The 16,231-nt window shown below is 46.1% G+C and overlaps 1 protein-coding gene across 1 annotated transcript in view; it reads right to left on the bottom strand.

The window, feature by feature from the left end:
• Positions 1-13,706, bottom strand: part of NWD2 (NACHT and WD repeat domain containing 2) — a 209,428-nt gene extending 195,722 nt beyond the window's left edge. The window contains exon 1 of the mRNA XM_029235880.1: positions 13,251-13,706. Within this exon, the coding sequence (XP_029091713.1) occupies positions 13,251-13,401 (151 nt within the window). The 5' untranslated portion in view covers positions 13,402-13,706. The remainder of the gene's footprint in view (positions 1-13,250) is intronic.
• Positions 13,707-16,231: the final 2,525 nt, after the last annotated feature.

Genomic DNA, 16,231 nt, shown 5'->3' on the forward strand with positions numbered 1-16,231 from the left:
GGTCAGGAGAGTGTAAAAAGGGACCCCTCCCTCCCGCTTATACAACCACTAGAGCTGCCTGCAGAGCATGGGTCTGTTCTGATCCTATCCTATCAGCAAAAGTGAAACTTTTTTTTTCTTTTTGACACAGTTGAGATAGATTGTAAGTTTCCAAAAGGAAAATGGTAAGGAACGACAAAAAGAAAAGATTAGAAAATAAGTACTGAATCCAAAGAGTGAGTTTCAAATATTTAAAAATCTTGGTAGAAGTACCAAAGCATTTGGCTAAGCGCTCGATTTCCTTTCTTTTTTAAATAATCATACAAGGTACATCCATGATGGCAGGCTCCTGGCTTCCCTCCGCCCTGCGGATGCTCAGCATTCTGGCTCTCCTGCCCCAAGAGGGGGGACTAGACTGCCGAAGTACCTAGCTCTTTCCAAGGAGTACCAAACTCAAATTTCAAAAGCAAAAATTGTTTGTTTCAAAATTCTTAGATGCCAGGGCCTTCTCTCTCAATTCCATGCTACTCTGAGATTTATAGGTCAGAATTAGTGAACAGATGAATTAACCCTTTCCAGATTCAAGTTATCATCCATCTACCCCTGGCTGTATTTATGCACTGGTTCACCTAAGAGCTCCACCTCCTCCCTTCTCTTCATGCCTCCTCTCTACTCTCCTCCACCCTAAACTTCAACAGGAATGCCTATGTTATTTCCTCAATATAATGCAGGCTTACAGTAACATTTACAGGCACACAAGAATGATCAACTTACATAAGGGTTGGGGCATTCTACCATAGCATCCACTTGGAATGAGACAGTTTTCAATCATACATGAGATTTGTATTGAAATCCTTCCTAGATAAAGATGGCTGCTCTTTTTTTTTTTTTTAACAAGGGTGGTCCTTCCCACATAAATGTGGCCACAACATGCTCTTTGGAACATCTGTGGCAAAGCAAACTGTGCATCAAGGCCTAAAAGATTAACAGGAGTTAAAAAAATGACCTATGAACCTTCATGTAGATTTAAAGCAACATTAAAGGGACTCTGTGTGAAAGAAACGATTTTTAGCATAAGATTTTAGTACATCTTACATTAAAAGGAGAAAGTGCTAACTTTTTATTCTCTTTGAATGTCATTTTATTGAAATCTGCTTGCTACGTATGGTTTCAAAAGAGGTTTTTTTTTCCAGATAACTTTTTTGAAAGTAAGTTATAAGGTGTGGCTGCTCTTTTATTTAAAGATGTAACTTATTAACTTAACGCCTCATAATTTGGGCTGAACTTATGTGTTAAACCAACATTTAAAAAATACATTGTTTTACATCGTCCCTTCTAGCTAAAAGCTTACATGATTATATAGGTGGCATAATTTAGGAACAATGACCCATTTCATGTCACAATTTACAAAAGAGCAGTTATTCAAGTAATTCTCATTCCCTTGTAACCTTACACCTCTTCTTTTCTGTATCGCCTAGGGCTTTTAGCAAATTCTGATCTAGAACGTTTAAGCCCTCCCTATTTTTCAGGCATTGCCTTAGGTGCTTATTTATTTATTTCTCGTGCTAGCCCTGTAAGGTAGTTACCATTGTTATTATTCCGTGAGATGCTACGCAAAAAAACAAACGAGCTTTTTGGTCAACCCAATATTATGCTCAACATTCAGCAGTTTGAGGGGCAATGAAGCTTGAGGAAATTAAATGCTTTACCAAGATTATAACAAATCTCTGGATGCAAATCCAGATGTGCCCCCCAAATTCTTTCACCTTAGCCAGCCCACACTATAGTGCATTTGTTTCATTTTATGCCTTTTACTTATCTATTACTGCATAACAGATTAAAACAATCCTCACTCATTTTTCTCTTGGATCTGCAATTTGGGCGGGGCTTGGTGGGGAGGGGGTTTCTGCTCTATACGCCACTGGTCTGCCGGGAGGACTCTGCTGGGGGTGGGCGGGGGGTGGGGGGTGGGGGTGCTACCGCTCACTTCTCTTAAGGGATCTTTTCAAGGGTGGCTGGGGTCTAAGGAACAAGTGTTTCAAAGACAGAAAATGAAGTGACCAATTTCTAAAAGCCTGGCCCAGCCATTTCTTCTGTATCCTATTGGCCAAAACCAGTTAGAGAGCCCAGATTCAAGGAAAGACGTCATAGATTCCACCTATCAGAGGGAGGAGTGCCAAAAAATTGGGGGGCCACGTGACAAAAGCCTCCCACTTTATAAGATTTACTAGTTCGGAGTGATTTCGTTAAATTGTGAAATTCCTATTTTATGAATGCAATCATCCCCCACAAGGTTGCATATACATACCTACCAAGGGTAGCTTCTCAGAGGTGGGAAGGTCTGGATCTTTTTACACTTTTCCTGCATATTCCTTTTTCTTTTATTACAGTGGATTCTCTACATAGACTATTTGGGCTTCCGAAGAGAGCGACCCTGGGCTTAAGAGGGAGCTTTTATTTTCACGTCTTCTTTTCAGCGGTCTCAGCAGAGAGACTGCTTCTCATCACCTGCAGCTGGACCAGTTTCCCCGCTGGCCACTCCACTGCAGTAGAGAGGGCTCTCTCTTAGATTTGATACATCTTGGTCTTTCCCTTTTAACAAAACTTGACCAGTTCCTGCCTGACTGGGATATCAGATATGACAGTTTGATTCCAATTATTCCAATTGACCTTTGCACACAAACATCCCTCTCACAGCCAGTGTTTGCATTGATGGTTTTGGCAGCTGTGTTGGTCCTGCCTCCTAGATGGATGAGTCTAAAAAATAAAGGCAGCAGCATGTGTCCCTTACTTCCTTTGTAACTCTCCACACCAATCAGTTAGGAGTTTGGTGTGTACAACGCCTGTCTAACCAATGGTGCAGCTTAGAATAAAATCTAAAGAAAATACGTTCAGGGGCAAGAATCTCTCTGAATGATACTATACATAATGGATCAGATTCAGCATTATGAGGGATACCCTTTCAATTTTGTGATTTCATTTCTGAGTTAGATTCTGCAATCACTCTTGGAATAAGACACCTGACATCTAGGCTTTGCTCTCTGTTTTGAGTGTACCCCCATGTCAAAGTCTTTGAAATATTCTGGATTGGAAATGAGATTTCAAGGAAGCATTTAATTGGAAGTGGGTATTATTCCCTTTGAATTGCATCCAAAGCTGCAGTTTTTTAACCTTTCAGTAACTTAGTATCACACAAATCTTTTTCTAATTATACAACAGCCAAGATATGTTAATTTGTAGAATGAATTCTGTTTAATTACAGCAAAAAATGATGGAAACTAAGCTCTGAAGAAGTTATACAAAGGAATCTTTAAGTTAATATCATTTTCTTTTAGATTGTACACAACTCAGCACCTATGAATCCTTGTGAGCCATCTACAAGTTTTACTTTTATTTAAATCACCCGACCATGAAGAACGAGACTTAAAAGAATTTCCTGAGTTGAAAAGAACTGTCCGCTTACTTTATCAAACTCGACTGCTTTGTAGATGAGTGCCTGTTCCTCTGTAGGAATTCTATCATTTGCCATCTTTGTGAGTTTGTACTTTTTAGTTGTCTATTGCAGCATATCAATGTACCCCAAAACCTAGTGGTTTAAGACAAATTATTTCTAGAGAGATAAAGTGACTTTTCCTAAAGGCCTGCTAAGCACTTATCTTACAAAAGTATTCTGATACGGATATTTGCATGTAATTTCTGCTTTTATATATACGGTATGTAATACCCTATAGCTCACTGTCTCCTCTTCTTTGTATTAAGATATTTCACTGGGATATAATTTGGGGTATGTCAAACTAGATGATCTGATTTAAATGATCCTGGGTAACTGAAGGCTTCCACCGTGTACAAATGCTAAAATCGAAATAAGTGAATATTCGTGCTAGGGAAGAGAAGCCCTTCTGGAGCGGAAGACTCCTGGACTCTCTTTACTGCCCTGCTTACCCTCTCCAGAATCGGGTGGGAAGTTAAAGGGTGACTTGTTTGACTGGAAAATGTGGGAAGAATAAACCAGGCAAGCTCCACACACCTGCTCACCCCTCTCTCTGGGGAAGCGACCCGTCTGTCCACAGAGAGCGTGGCTGCGCTCCCCGCTCCAGACTCCTGTTCTATGGAGCAGACCCTCCGTCCCTCACCCTCCCCAGCCCCACTGCCAGTGTGGGGGCAGAAGACTGTCTCATTCCGATGTTTAGTGCTAGGAAGCACAAAAGCATCCTCTGGTGTTACCTTTGTCAGCAAAAATGGTGATAATTTGATCTCCTATCTGCAAACTCTTTGGTCTTTTTTCCCTCCATTCAGATTTTGGGGGGATCTAGAAGGGTACCGTTTACAGAGTCACTGTCAAGCCTCAACAACTCATCATCAACACAACAGCAACTATTATGATTAGTAACACTTGTTGAGCACTCGCTTTGTGTCAGGCTATCAGTTTACTACATTTTCATGTATTATCTCATTTAATTTAATTATGACAAAGCCAAGCCAAAGAAACCACACGATATAACTGGGACTTTCAGTAGCTTTCATAGTTGGCCACCATGAAATCCTCCCCTCCCTGCATGCACATGCCTCACCCCACATCACGAGATGGCGTCTCCTTCCCCTCCCTTTGACTCTAGGCTCACCTTAATGACTCACATAAATAGGACGCAGGGGCAGGGAAAGTGACATTTTGGGACTTCGGAGCCCAGGCCTGAAAAGGCCCAGCAGATTCCACTTCCTTTCTCTGGGGAAGCCAATCCCCTACAATGAATCCTGAATGATGAGAATAAGCTGGAGCGAGGGAGCCCTCATGGAGGAGCACAGAGGAGCCAGACACAGGAGTGAGAAATGTGTAAACCAGTAAATCACTGGTTTAAGTCACTGCGTTTTGGGGCAAGTTGATACACAGCAACAGACAACTGAAACAAAATACAAACTTGCAGACGCCCTTTAAAATGGCAAATGCGGGCTTCCCTGGTGGCGCAGTGGTTGGGAGTCCGCCTGCCGATGCAGGGGACGCGGGTTCGTGCCCCGGTCCGGGAAGATCCCATGTGCCGCGGAGCGGCTGGGCCCGTGAGCCATGGCCGCTGGGCCTGCGTGTCCGGAGCCTGTGCTCCGCAACGGGAGAGGCCACGGCAGTGAGAGGCCCGCGTACAGCAAAAAAAAAAAAAAAAAAAAAAGGCAAATGCACCATTGTTATGGTGTAACAAGAATTTTTAAAGATCAGTAGATGATTTATTAAACCATAAAGTCATGATCTATTTGGACACAGAGTACCTATATGGTCCAAGTCACGCTTTCTTAAATGTCATTCTAAATGAGCCACTTTCAAGGAACAAACGATACCATCACCTCAAGACATCAGCGCCACTCTTATTCAAAAGGATAAAAGCTCTTCGTTGAATAATCAAGGTGATCCCTCTCTATTCCCTGTAGAGATCTCGCCATCTCTTTGCCTCATATTCCATTACCGTAGAGAACAGTTTCTACACCCTGGCTCTCCACTCCTTCCTCTGGGGGGCCCTCCCAACCCCGCATCCTCGGCCCCAAGCTGGCGTACTCACCCTCATTGTCTCTTTAACGCTCTGCTCATATTTTAGCTCAGTGCCCATCACATATAATTTATGATTCACGTAAACTCTGTGAGAGCAGAGACCCGGCCTGTTTTGTTACTGTTGTATTCTAAGCGCCAGAACAGCACCCATATGGAGTGGGTGCTTCACTCATTCGCTTGTTAGTGGTTGAATAAGCGAATGAGTGAATATGCCTTCCCTCCCACCCCAGGCCAGATACTGCTTCTTGGGGTTGAACATCCGATAGCACTTCTTTCACTCTCTCCCTTGTGATGGAGGGGCTGGAAGCCTGGAGGGTCCTAGTCGTACTTGCGGCCAGGGTCCGAATGCAATCCCCTTCTGCCAGATGGACAATCTGTGTGAGATCTGGAGGGCAAGGGGAACCAGGGAGATTCTTCTGCCACCAGCTGTGGTTGACACTCGGATTCAGCGCGTGCTTGTAGAAGCCAGCCAGCTACCCAGTCCCCAGCGGCAGCTGTGATCCTGGCAGTGGCTTCTACATTTTCCTGCCCTCTGGGTGACAGCTTTGGCAATGGGACCTAAATGCCTAATGGTGCCCCTGACTTTCACTCCTTCAACCCTTACACTGTTTCCTACAGTATCTGGAACGGCTTTTATTTTTACTACTGAGTTCTGATAGCTTCACAGACGGCATTCCCTTGAGGGCACGAAATGCCTTGTTCCTCTCCGCATATCCATACCTGCAGTGTCTGGATCACAGTGGAAACTAATAAAGATGATAAGGATAATAATAGCAAACAATGTTTAATAAGTGTCCAGCACAGTTCTAAGTGCTTTATGTCTATTAGCTTATTTAATCTACTCAATAACCCTGTGAGGCAGGTACTACTGTCTTCTTTTAGAGATTATGAAACTGAGAACAAATAAGTTAAACAACATGCTTAAGAAATCACTGCATTACACGGTGGACTGAGGAGTCGTCAAACCTGGCTAGTTTAGCTCTCAAGTCTGTACTTGTATCTAGTATTCTCTCCTGCCTGAATAATGTTTGCTGAAGGACTTGAAGACTCAACCACTAAAATTTTATAATTCATTTATTATAAATGTCCTGTGTGCATTTATCATAAAAGAGCCGTTCACGATATTTTCCTTTAAGACTCTCAACTTTGAAAGATATTCTTGCAGCATCAGAAGAGTATATATATGCTTCTTGTGCTTAACTATTTTTTCTAGTGACTCATAAAAACAATGAAAAAATAAGGAGCCTGGATATTAGCATTGTAGGAAAGGTAAGAAGAACCATGGTAAAGAATATTCATAGGTTTCTTGTGAATTTCTTGACGCACATCGTTCTGCCTCTTGTCTGGGAGCACAAGCTAAAGCCAATGGCCATTGGATGCAGCAACTGTAGGGATTATCTCTTTCTTGTTACTGCGGCTTCTGGCAATTGGAGAATAAGCTTTCCCACCAAGACTCCAAAGGAATGGAGAAGAGAGTCAGGGAAGATGCAAAGACGAGTAAAGTAAAAAGTCTAAGTGGGAATGGACTCAGCATCCAATCATTAACATTGTAGACAAAAGTGCACAATCTTCAAAGATGACCAGTGCATAAATCTGTGTGTGGGGGGGTGGTGAGGGGATGGGAAACAAACAAAAGAGGCATTGGAGGTATCTTTCTCTCCACTCCAGATGTCTCCCGACACACAGAGGGATCTACTAGTAGCCGTGGACAGGGCCGGCACTTATTCCTCAGGGGACAAGTGTCTTTATCTGATGGATGCATTTGGAAGGAAAATCTGAGCACAAACAGCCCAGCCCCTTCTTTCTCTCTTGTAAGTAAACCTGTCATTCTTCTCAGCTCCTCTGTATCTTAAATTTTAGAGGGCTCAACTCTGTCCACGGGGAGGGGTCTGGACTTTGTCCACTCTGATAGTGATGGGGAGGGTAAGTCTGTGCCATTCTGAGGTTCAGTACTGGGAAACCCACTTGTCTCAAGTTAAAAGCCACATTCCCCAGTAAAGAGCCACAGCCCTTACCTGCAATTACAAAATCCCCCCGGTGTTGAAAACAATTTTTTTCCCCAATTCATATGGCCGCAAAACCTGAAGTGACCTCAGTCGATGGTGGCAAAACCTGACCTTGATGGACATGACGCCACTTACCGTCCTTATTACCCCACTTAGAGCTATGTGTCCAATACAACAGCCAATAGTCATGTGAGTCTATTTAAATTTAAGTCAATTACTGTGAAGTATTAAAAATTCAAATTCTTAGTCATACTAGCCACGTTTCAAAAGCTTAACAGCCATATGTAAATAGTGCTCTCACACAAAATAATGCAGATAAAGACCCTCAGCATTGCAGAAAGTTCTACAGTACAGCACTTAGTCATGTTTTCTTATAAACATATTCATATCTGGTTATCAGATATTAATAATAATAAACAGCATATGCACCATTTACCCCCTAAATCTAAAAAAATGTGGAATTGCAAAATCGCATCTGGCCCACAGGATCACAGATAAGGAGTACTGGCCTGCTTCAGCTTTCATTAGTTATAAAGGCAATATTTGGTCTTTTTTCAGGTTTAGACTTTACCTATTATGGACTGAAGGACTGTATCCCCCCAAATTCACATGTTGAAGTCCTAACCCCCCACAATGTGATGGTATTTTGGGGTGAAGCCTTTGGGAGATAATGGTTTAGATGAGGTCATGAGGGTAGGGTTCCATGATGGGACTACTGTCCTTAGAAGAAGAGACACAAGAGTTCTCTCTCCCCCATACGAGGATGAGGCAGGGACTGGAGTGATAAAGCCACAAGCCCACAGACGTCAAGGACTGGCGTCAAAGTAGGAAGAGGCAGAGAAAGTTTCTTCCCTACAGCCTTTAGTGGGAGCACAGCCCTGCCAACACCTTGATTTCAGGCTCTAGACTCCAGAATCGTAAGGCTATAGATTTCTGTTGTTTAAAGCCCAATCTATGGTAATTTGTTATGGCAACCCTAGGAAATTAAGACAGATTTTGGTACCAAGAAGTGGGGTGCTGCTCTAACAAATATCTAAGAATGCAGAAACAGCTCTGGAACTGGCTAGAGGCTAGAAGAGTTTTGAGGTGCGTGCTAGAAAAAGCCAAGCATGCCATGAAGGGACTGTTAAAGGAGACTCTGGTAAGAGCACAGAAAGAAAAGAGGAGAGCTGGAGAGATGGCTTCCCAGAGAATACATAAACAATCATGACCAGACTATCGACGACAAAGGCCTTCTGGTGACTCTCAGAAATGAGAAACATGTTATTGGACAATGGAGAAAAAGTGACTTATAAAGTAGCAAAGAACTGGCTGAACAGTGTTTTGTGGAAGGTAGAATTTAGAACCAATGAAACTGGATGTTCAGCTGAGGAGATTTCTAAGAAAGTATTGCAGGATTGGCTTGGTTTCTCCTAACTCTTTATAGTAAAATGAGAAAGAGATGAACTGAAGCAATAACTGTTAAGCAAAAAGGAACCAGAACTTGATGATCTTGAAAGTTCTCTGTCTATCCATATTGCAAAAAACATTGTTCTGAAAAGAACAGTAAGGGTGTGGTCACACAACCATTTGGTAAAGAAATGAGTATATGTGTGAAGCATGGACCGTCCCCCCTTAACCCCCCCGCCCAGCAGAAACATGGCCAGTGTGAACTGGAGGAGACAGGTTGACAAAAAGGAAGGCTGTCAGACCTCTTAGGCCCTATAGGACTGGAAACGCAGGGCTACTGCCTGTGAACATGTGTTCTTCTTGAAGACAAAGGAAGAATGACCCCAAAGATTCAGAGGTCATCAGGGCTGCCTCCTTAGTTTCAAAGTTGGGGGAGGCATCACCTGGGCTTCAACAGGGGAGGTGGCCTCTGCCTAAAGATTTGGGGGCAGGGCCTCCTGGAGCCTGGGTGGGTGATTCCCTCCCGGCAGAGCCATAAAGATGAGACTGCCACCCCAGCACGTCCAGAAGGCAAAGCATCACATCAAAAAGGATTATTCTAGAGCCTTAAAACCTAATGGCATTTGCCTTGTCAGGTTTCGGATTTGCTTGGAACCCTTCATCCTTTTCTTCCTTCCAATTTTCCCAGTTTTCTCATTCCTTTCGGAATGGAAAACTTTATCCTACGCCTGTCCCCTCATGGTGTCTTGGAAGCCTATAACTTATCTAATAGCTTCACAGCTGGAGGGGAATTTCGCTTCACGATGAGTCCTATCTGGAGTCTCACCCACATATTATTTAGTTGAGACTTTGGGCTTCAGACTTGAGAGTTGATACTACAACAAGACAAGGCTTTTGCAGTTGTTGGGATGCAATAAATGTATTTGGCATGCCAGGAGGACATGAATTTTGAGGGAGGGTCAGGGGCAGAATGTTATGGATTGAGTGTTTGCCCCCCCCCCCCAGTTCATATGTTGAAGCCCTAACTCCCAATGTGATCATATTTGGAGGTGGGGCCTTTGGGAGGTAATCAGGTTTAGATGAGATGATGAAAGTAGAGTCCCCAATATGAGATGTGTCCTTATAAGGAAAGGAGCCTTGGGTAAGAAATGAAGCACAGAAGAGGAATACTATTTAACAGGCCCCTCCAATTTCAGTCACAGGGAGAGAACTGTGCAGGCTCCTCTCCTCTGCATATTCACAGACAATTCAATTCAGGCTAATCACAGTGGAGAAATTTATATGTGCTTTAGAACCACTGTTCCAAGGAGGTATAAGTGCCATTCTGGCAGAGAGACAGTGGTTAAATGACTGGAAAAATTCCAAGGATTAATAAAGATGCCACAGATGGGACTGCTACGTTGGTGGGAGGTGGGACTAGATGAAGTCCAAGGTCCGTCCACGCAAGAGAACGGGGGACAGTTACTCCTCTCCCACACTGGTTCTTCTCGAGTGTCTATCACACAGTGGGGACAGGTCTGATGCAGATATGCTTTTGAATAGGAATGTGTCCTTCAGAGTTCAGAAAATCCTGCCATTTCCTTGAATGCTCCTATGGCTACCTTTTCATGGGGGTAAAGTGGGTCAGGGCAGCTATGGTTCCTTCCTGCTACTCAGCTTCTTGTGGCTGTCAGGCTTCAAGAGGAAGGCCAGCATTTTTGACTACAGCTAGCTGATTTTCTTGACCATATAGGTGTAAGACATTTACAGAAATCAGGCATGGACCTAAGTACCAAGAGAGATGTTTTGAGGCCCCTACAGGCTCCAGCTTGTTTCATTCTGCTAGATGAGTTCAAGCAACTAGCTTAACCTGGTGCCTCAGTTTTCTCCTCTGTAAAATAGGGAGAACACCCTCTGGTCTACCATCCTCACAGGGTTTGAGAACGAAAACCGAACTACTGACTGAGCTAACTTATGTTCTAAAAACATGTATTATCCTAATTACTGATAGGGAAATTTCATACAAGCTTTGTAAAGCAATCTAAGGGAGATCCTTTCTGGATTCTTAAAAGTACTGCTATGAGTTCAACACAGAGAAGCTTTTATTTAGAGCATAAACTGCATTCCCGCTTGTAAAGAAAAGCATGAGATAAAATTCTTTGTCTTAATTTGACAGCGGAGAGGCTCTTGAGTATTGGCCAACAACCTAATACGGGATCGCACCAAAACACAACCATTTGCTTCCTGAGTCATATCCATAAAGATCTGGTGGTAAAGTGCTGTCTCTGACAGAGCATTTACGGAGATCGCAAAGCTTCATGTTCAGGCTCTTAAAAAAAAAATACCTATCTCTGTCTTTTCTATTTAATATACCCTTGGCTCTCCATTTGGGATAAAAGGTGAAGTCCTGCTCCTATTGCAATTTCTCAGGTAAGAGTCACATTTCTGGGCTTTTAAGATCAATGTTCAAGCTGCCCAGCTCAGTGACCAGAAGACATGATTCACCCCCTCTCTTGTCTGCTGTCCTAATGTTAATACACGCTGAAGCTTCTACTGTATTTCAAGAAATGGGAAAACTTATAGAATCACATGTACTGGCTTAAGAAAAATGACATTAATCTTGAATATTAATTCAATATTAAGCTAACTTGATATAAATCCATTATCACTGATTTTTATCCTAGAAATCACAAATGTAAAGAAAAATAAACTACTAATGATATTAGCAGACTTTTCACTGTATTTAAAAACAACTTGTTTAAAGAAAAGTGTTACTTAACTGGTTTTACATCAGCACACTTAACACTTCTTATGAGGTTTTTTTTTTAAGCTCAGGAAAATTAAATTCTCTCAAATACTGCTGTTTTATCAATATTTTTAAAAACAACACCGAAAACTTAAGTTGCAAACTTCCTTAGGTCCTTCAAAATGCTGCACAGCCCCACAGTTTTCTTTATCCAGATTTAAGTAAAAAATCCTGTAAGACATAGTTCAGATGAAAGGAATTTTAAAGAATGTACTGCAGCTTTCAAAAAGCCTCCTTAATTACTAAGTGCTGTGAAACCAAGTTGTAAATTGATAAGAGGACAGTCATACCCTCCCTCAAAAGTGTACAGCCCTTCTAATACTAATCACTGTGGGTTATCTATTTGATTCTTTTCCCAATCCCTTTGTCATAAGGTGAACTGTACCTGAAATTTCTGCTAGCGTTTTATGAAACAGTAATTTTTTTAGAAAGCTATTTTTTTTATAGGTCCTCTGAATGCTTTTTACAGGCAACCAGAACCTTGGGTTTTGCAATGATGACTATCCATATGACTGTTAACTTTCTTTTTTTCCTTTACTTCTTTGTCAGAACCAAGGCTTGTTAGAGTGTAGCAAGTTTCCCATCTCACACGCCTATTTCAGTCTCCTATAAACTCATCTTAGGGCCAAACACTTATTTTTCTGGGAAAGAGCAACTCTTACAGTTTTATCCAAGCCAAGTCAAATGCATCCTACTTTTTCTTCACTTACTGGGAATGAAAGTTAACGTTCAGGACTGTGAATTGATAGGCAGTGATGAGAGAAAACTGACCACCCGGAGCTCAGCCGCTGTGATTTGTGAATGCAATAAATCAACAAGTTTTCATTTAGCAGCTACCAGGGCCCGAGCCTTTAGCTGGAACACGACTGAGAAGGCCAAGTTCTAGACCGGGGCGATCTAGCCCAAGACCCAACTGTAGAGATGAACTCATCCTGAACGCTTCACCTGGAAACCAGCGTCAGCCTGTTTCGAGACCGCACAGCGCGTTTCCCCTCGATCTCTGCGGATCTTGGGTTCACAAGAGTCTCCTTAGCTCCCCAAGACAAAGGGTCCCACTAGCACACCGGCAAGAGGCAAGCCTCGGGGAAACCCATGCTCTCACTTCGCCTCGGCCTGAACAAGTGGCAGAGGAGGGAGCCCCCATTCAGGAATCTGCCGCGGAGCCGAGAGAGCGAGAGGACGTATTATTTGCGTTTCACGATAACCTCGGAGAAGAAACCGCTAAAGGAAAGAAAAACGGGGTGGGGGGGGGGAGTGGCAGGATGAAGCTTCCAGAAGCGTCTGTTAATACCTCGGACATTTCTTAGACCAAGGGAAAAGAACCCAGGGGGCGAGAAATGGGTGTCCCAGGGGAAGTCAGCAGGCAGAAGGAATGAGCGAGGGAAGAAGAAAAGTGATTCAAATTAAAGTCCCAAGCGCTCAGGACAGCCTCGGTATTAGCTAGAGAAAGGGAACGCCGGGGACGCACGGCGCGCCCGGCTGTGCCACGGCACTCTCTCTGGCTCCGCCGCGTAGACGGATAGAAGGACAGACGGACAAGCGCAAGCAAAGGACTTACCTTCAGGGTTGGCGCTGATGAAGACCCGGACGCTGCGGCCGGCTGGCATCAGGTGAGAAGGCAGGGCGGTGAGGTTCCCAGAGAAAGCCGCCCGCCGGAGCGCAGAGTCCCGGGGACAGGGCAGCTTGGTGCCCGCGCCGGCCGGCCACATTGCCTTCAGGGAGGAAGAGCCGCCGACTCCTGCTTCTCGGGTTCCTGCCCGCGGCTCCGCGGAACGGCTAGGTCGATCCCCGCAGGCGGCGCGGCTCAGAGCCGCTCCGAGCCCGAGGCGACGCGGGCGAGCTCCGTGGCACACACCAACGGCCGGCGGAGAGCGGCCATACGGGCCCTCGGGCCCCTCTCACCGCCGCCTCTGCCCCTCTGGGCGTCAGCCTTCGCTTGTTGCCAGGGCTCAGCGCAGTAGCGGGCGAGAGCGGGAGGTCAGCGTGGCGGCGGCTACGGGCGCGGCGCCTCTTTGCGCCAGGAAGCCGAGCCCATGGCCATGTCCCCGCCCGCGCCCGCCGCTAGAGGAGGGGGCGGTCAACGGGGCCCGGACAGAGAGGGCAAGTGGAGCGGACCAAACTTTATCTACAAAAGGCGTCCGGAGTTTATCGCCAGCCGCCTCCCGTGGGGCACAGGAATATCCCGCCACCTAATTAAATTAAGGGCGGTTCTGTTGCGGGGGGCCTCGGGCTGCCAGGGGTCTCCCTGGCTTCTCTGAGGGCGAGCCCGGGCGCTCCTGGCTGCCTCTTCGGTGGATGACCAGAAAGAAATTAGCCCGAGATTTCTGCTACTCCTCCTCCAACTCTACTAAGGGTCAAACAAGCCCTGAGCATTTTCCAAAACGCTCGCATCCCGGCGTCTGCGCGGTTTTTTTTGCCTAAGTGCTGGGAATTCCGCCTCAAAGTTAGACGCACCACGGAGCCCGGACTCCCAGGGATCGAAGCACCAAAACTCGGGACCGTCTCGTGCGTCCTGGAGGGAATATCACCGTCGCCGTTTCTCCTGGCGCAGGTGGCGAGTCCTGCCGCTCCGTTCACTCTCCACGCCCAGCAGAGCCGGGGGTTTTTATAGCGAAGCAGCGCCGCTCACGTGCTCCTCGCCGCGTGCTCACGGAACCTTTTCTAGAGCCGATCTCCGCAGCGAGCCCTCCCGAGGTCTCTAAGTATCCAGGGGTTATTTCCTGCTCCCGCCCGGGCACATCCCCGGGCCATTCCGCCAGTCCGGAGGCTCCGGGGCCCCGCCGCACGGGAGGATGCCGGGAGCCCCGCGCGCCCTGGAGCGCGCCTGGGCTCCGCAGACCAGTGTGGACTCGGGGGAGCGCCGCCCCGCGCAACGTCCCGCAAAGTGCAGGTGGCCACGGATTGGAGCCAGGTGCGAGAGATCAGAGTTGGCGTGGAGCAGCTTTTCCAAGTTCGTGCAGAGCGTGAGTTGGCTCCACCTGACGCTGATCCAACGTGGCCAGAGCGCATGGGGGGACTGTTGCCTGGGGTCGGGGCGTGAGGTGGACAGTGCAAGGAGTCTGATCCACGTCCGGGGTGACGTGAGATATAAAGGGACCGAGCCATAAAATTGCCATCTCCGGGCCGCACTTCATTGCACCTCCAAAATTCTGCAAATCCCGGGGCACGAAGGAAGTGTGATTGTGCTGTGGGGTGGCGGAAGTGAGCAGGGCGTGCTTAGAGCCTTAACTGGACTTTGGTCTCCAAACCCCTTATGTTGAGCTTTAGGGCAGGAACTCCTGGCTTTTAGAGAGGAAGAATAGCTTTTCCAAATCTTTGAGATTGGGGAGGGGCGGGTGGGCACAGGGTGAAGGTAGCTCAACTGCTGGTTTTAGCCTCTCACCTGGGGCTTCTGCTGTAGGCAGCTCCTGGCCTCCTCCTGGCCTGCACTTCTTCTGGGCCCAGCTGGTGGCAGTGAAGTCCTACGCACGGCTGTTTATTTTGTCACCCCGCCGCATCACCAGCACACACTTTCTGGGGTAACCTTTTCGGAGAATTGGGTCTCTGGGTTTTTAAGGCTGCCTCTTCAGTACTGAGAACCAGGGGGGCAGGCAGCAGTCCTTACTTTGTAATAATTTGATGCAACCAATAAAGAAAACCTTGAACGTGCCCATGTATTAGTTCAACTGATCCCATTTAGCAAATTATCTCCTTCCTCTCTCCAACCTCATTACTCCCAGGTGGTAACTTTCTTCAGCAGTAAGGATAACTCTCTGAAAGCTCTCCTGATGTCCCAGGAGGTTCGGACTGGGCTCTCTGGAAGAGGTTATGAATATACAGTGTCTATTACAGTATCATCCTTTATGAATATACAGTATTTGTTACTGGAGAAAGGAGAGCCAGGACCACTTTATGCCTGATCTCAGTGTTGTTTATGAGACTGATGAGGAGTTGCCAGATTGTCAAGGGCTTGCCGGCCTTCCCCTCCTTCTCGTCCACCCCCCCCCCCCCCCCCCCCCCCCCCCCCCGCCTCCTTATCTGGTGGTTTCTCTCTTAAAAATCAAACTAGTGGGGCTTCCCTGGTGGCGCAGTGGTTGAGAGTCCGCCTGCCGATGCAGGGGACACGGGTTCGTGTCCCGGTCCGGGAAGATCCTACATGCCGCGGAGCGGCTGGGCCCGTGAGCCATGGCCGCTGAGCCTGCGCGTCCGGAGCCTGTGCTCCGCAACGGGAGAGGCCACAACAGTGAGAGGCCCGCGTACCGCAAAAAAAAAAAAAAAAAAAAAAAAAATCAAACTAGTGTTTGTGTCTTCTGACCTTTGTTTCAGATCTCAAAGTGTTTCACTTTCTTAGGATGACTTTGGGATTTTGGGCAGCCTCTATAACCTAATTAAGTGTTCTAGACAGGCCGAAGTTTAGCAGCTGCCAGTGTCACTGCAGACCAAGGATGCAGAGGAGAGAGAATTGCACGGTATCTGTGGGACCAAGCTTCCAAAGGCTCCCAGCACAGCCAGCTTTGCGTCAGGTTGAGCCGGCTGCTGTCTTTGGGTTATCAGGGCGGT

Source organism: Monodon monoceros, unplaced genomic scaffold (genome assembly GCF_005190385.1).
Source record: "Monodon monoceros isolate NGI ecotype Baffin Bay Population unplaced genomic scaffold, NGI_Narwhal_1 Super_Scaffold_20, whole genome shotgun sequence".
Taxonomy (NCBI): Eukaryota; Metazoa; Chordata; class Mammalia; order Artiodactyla; family Monodontidae; genus Monodon; species Monodon monoceros.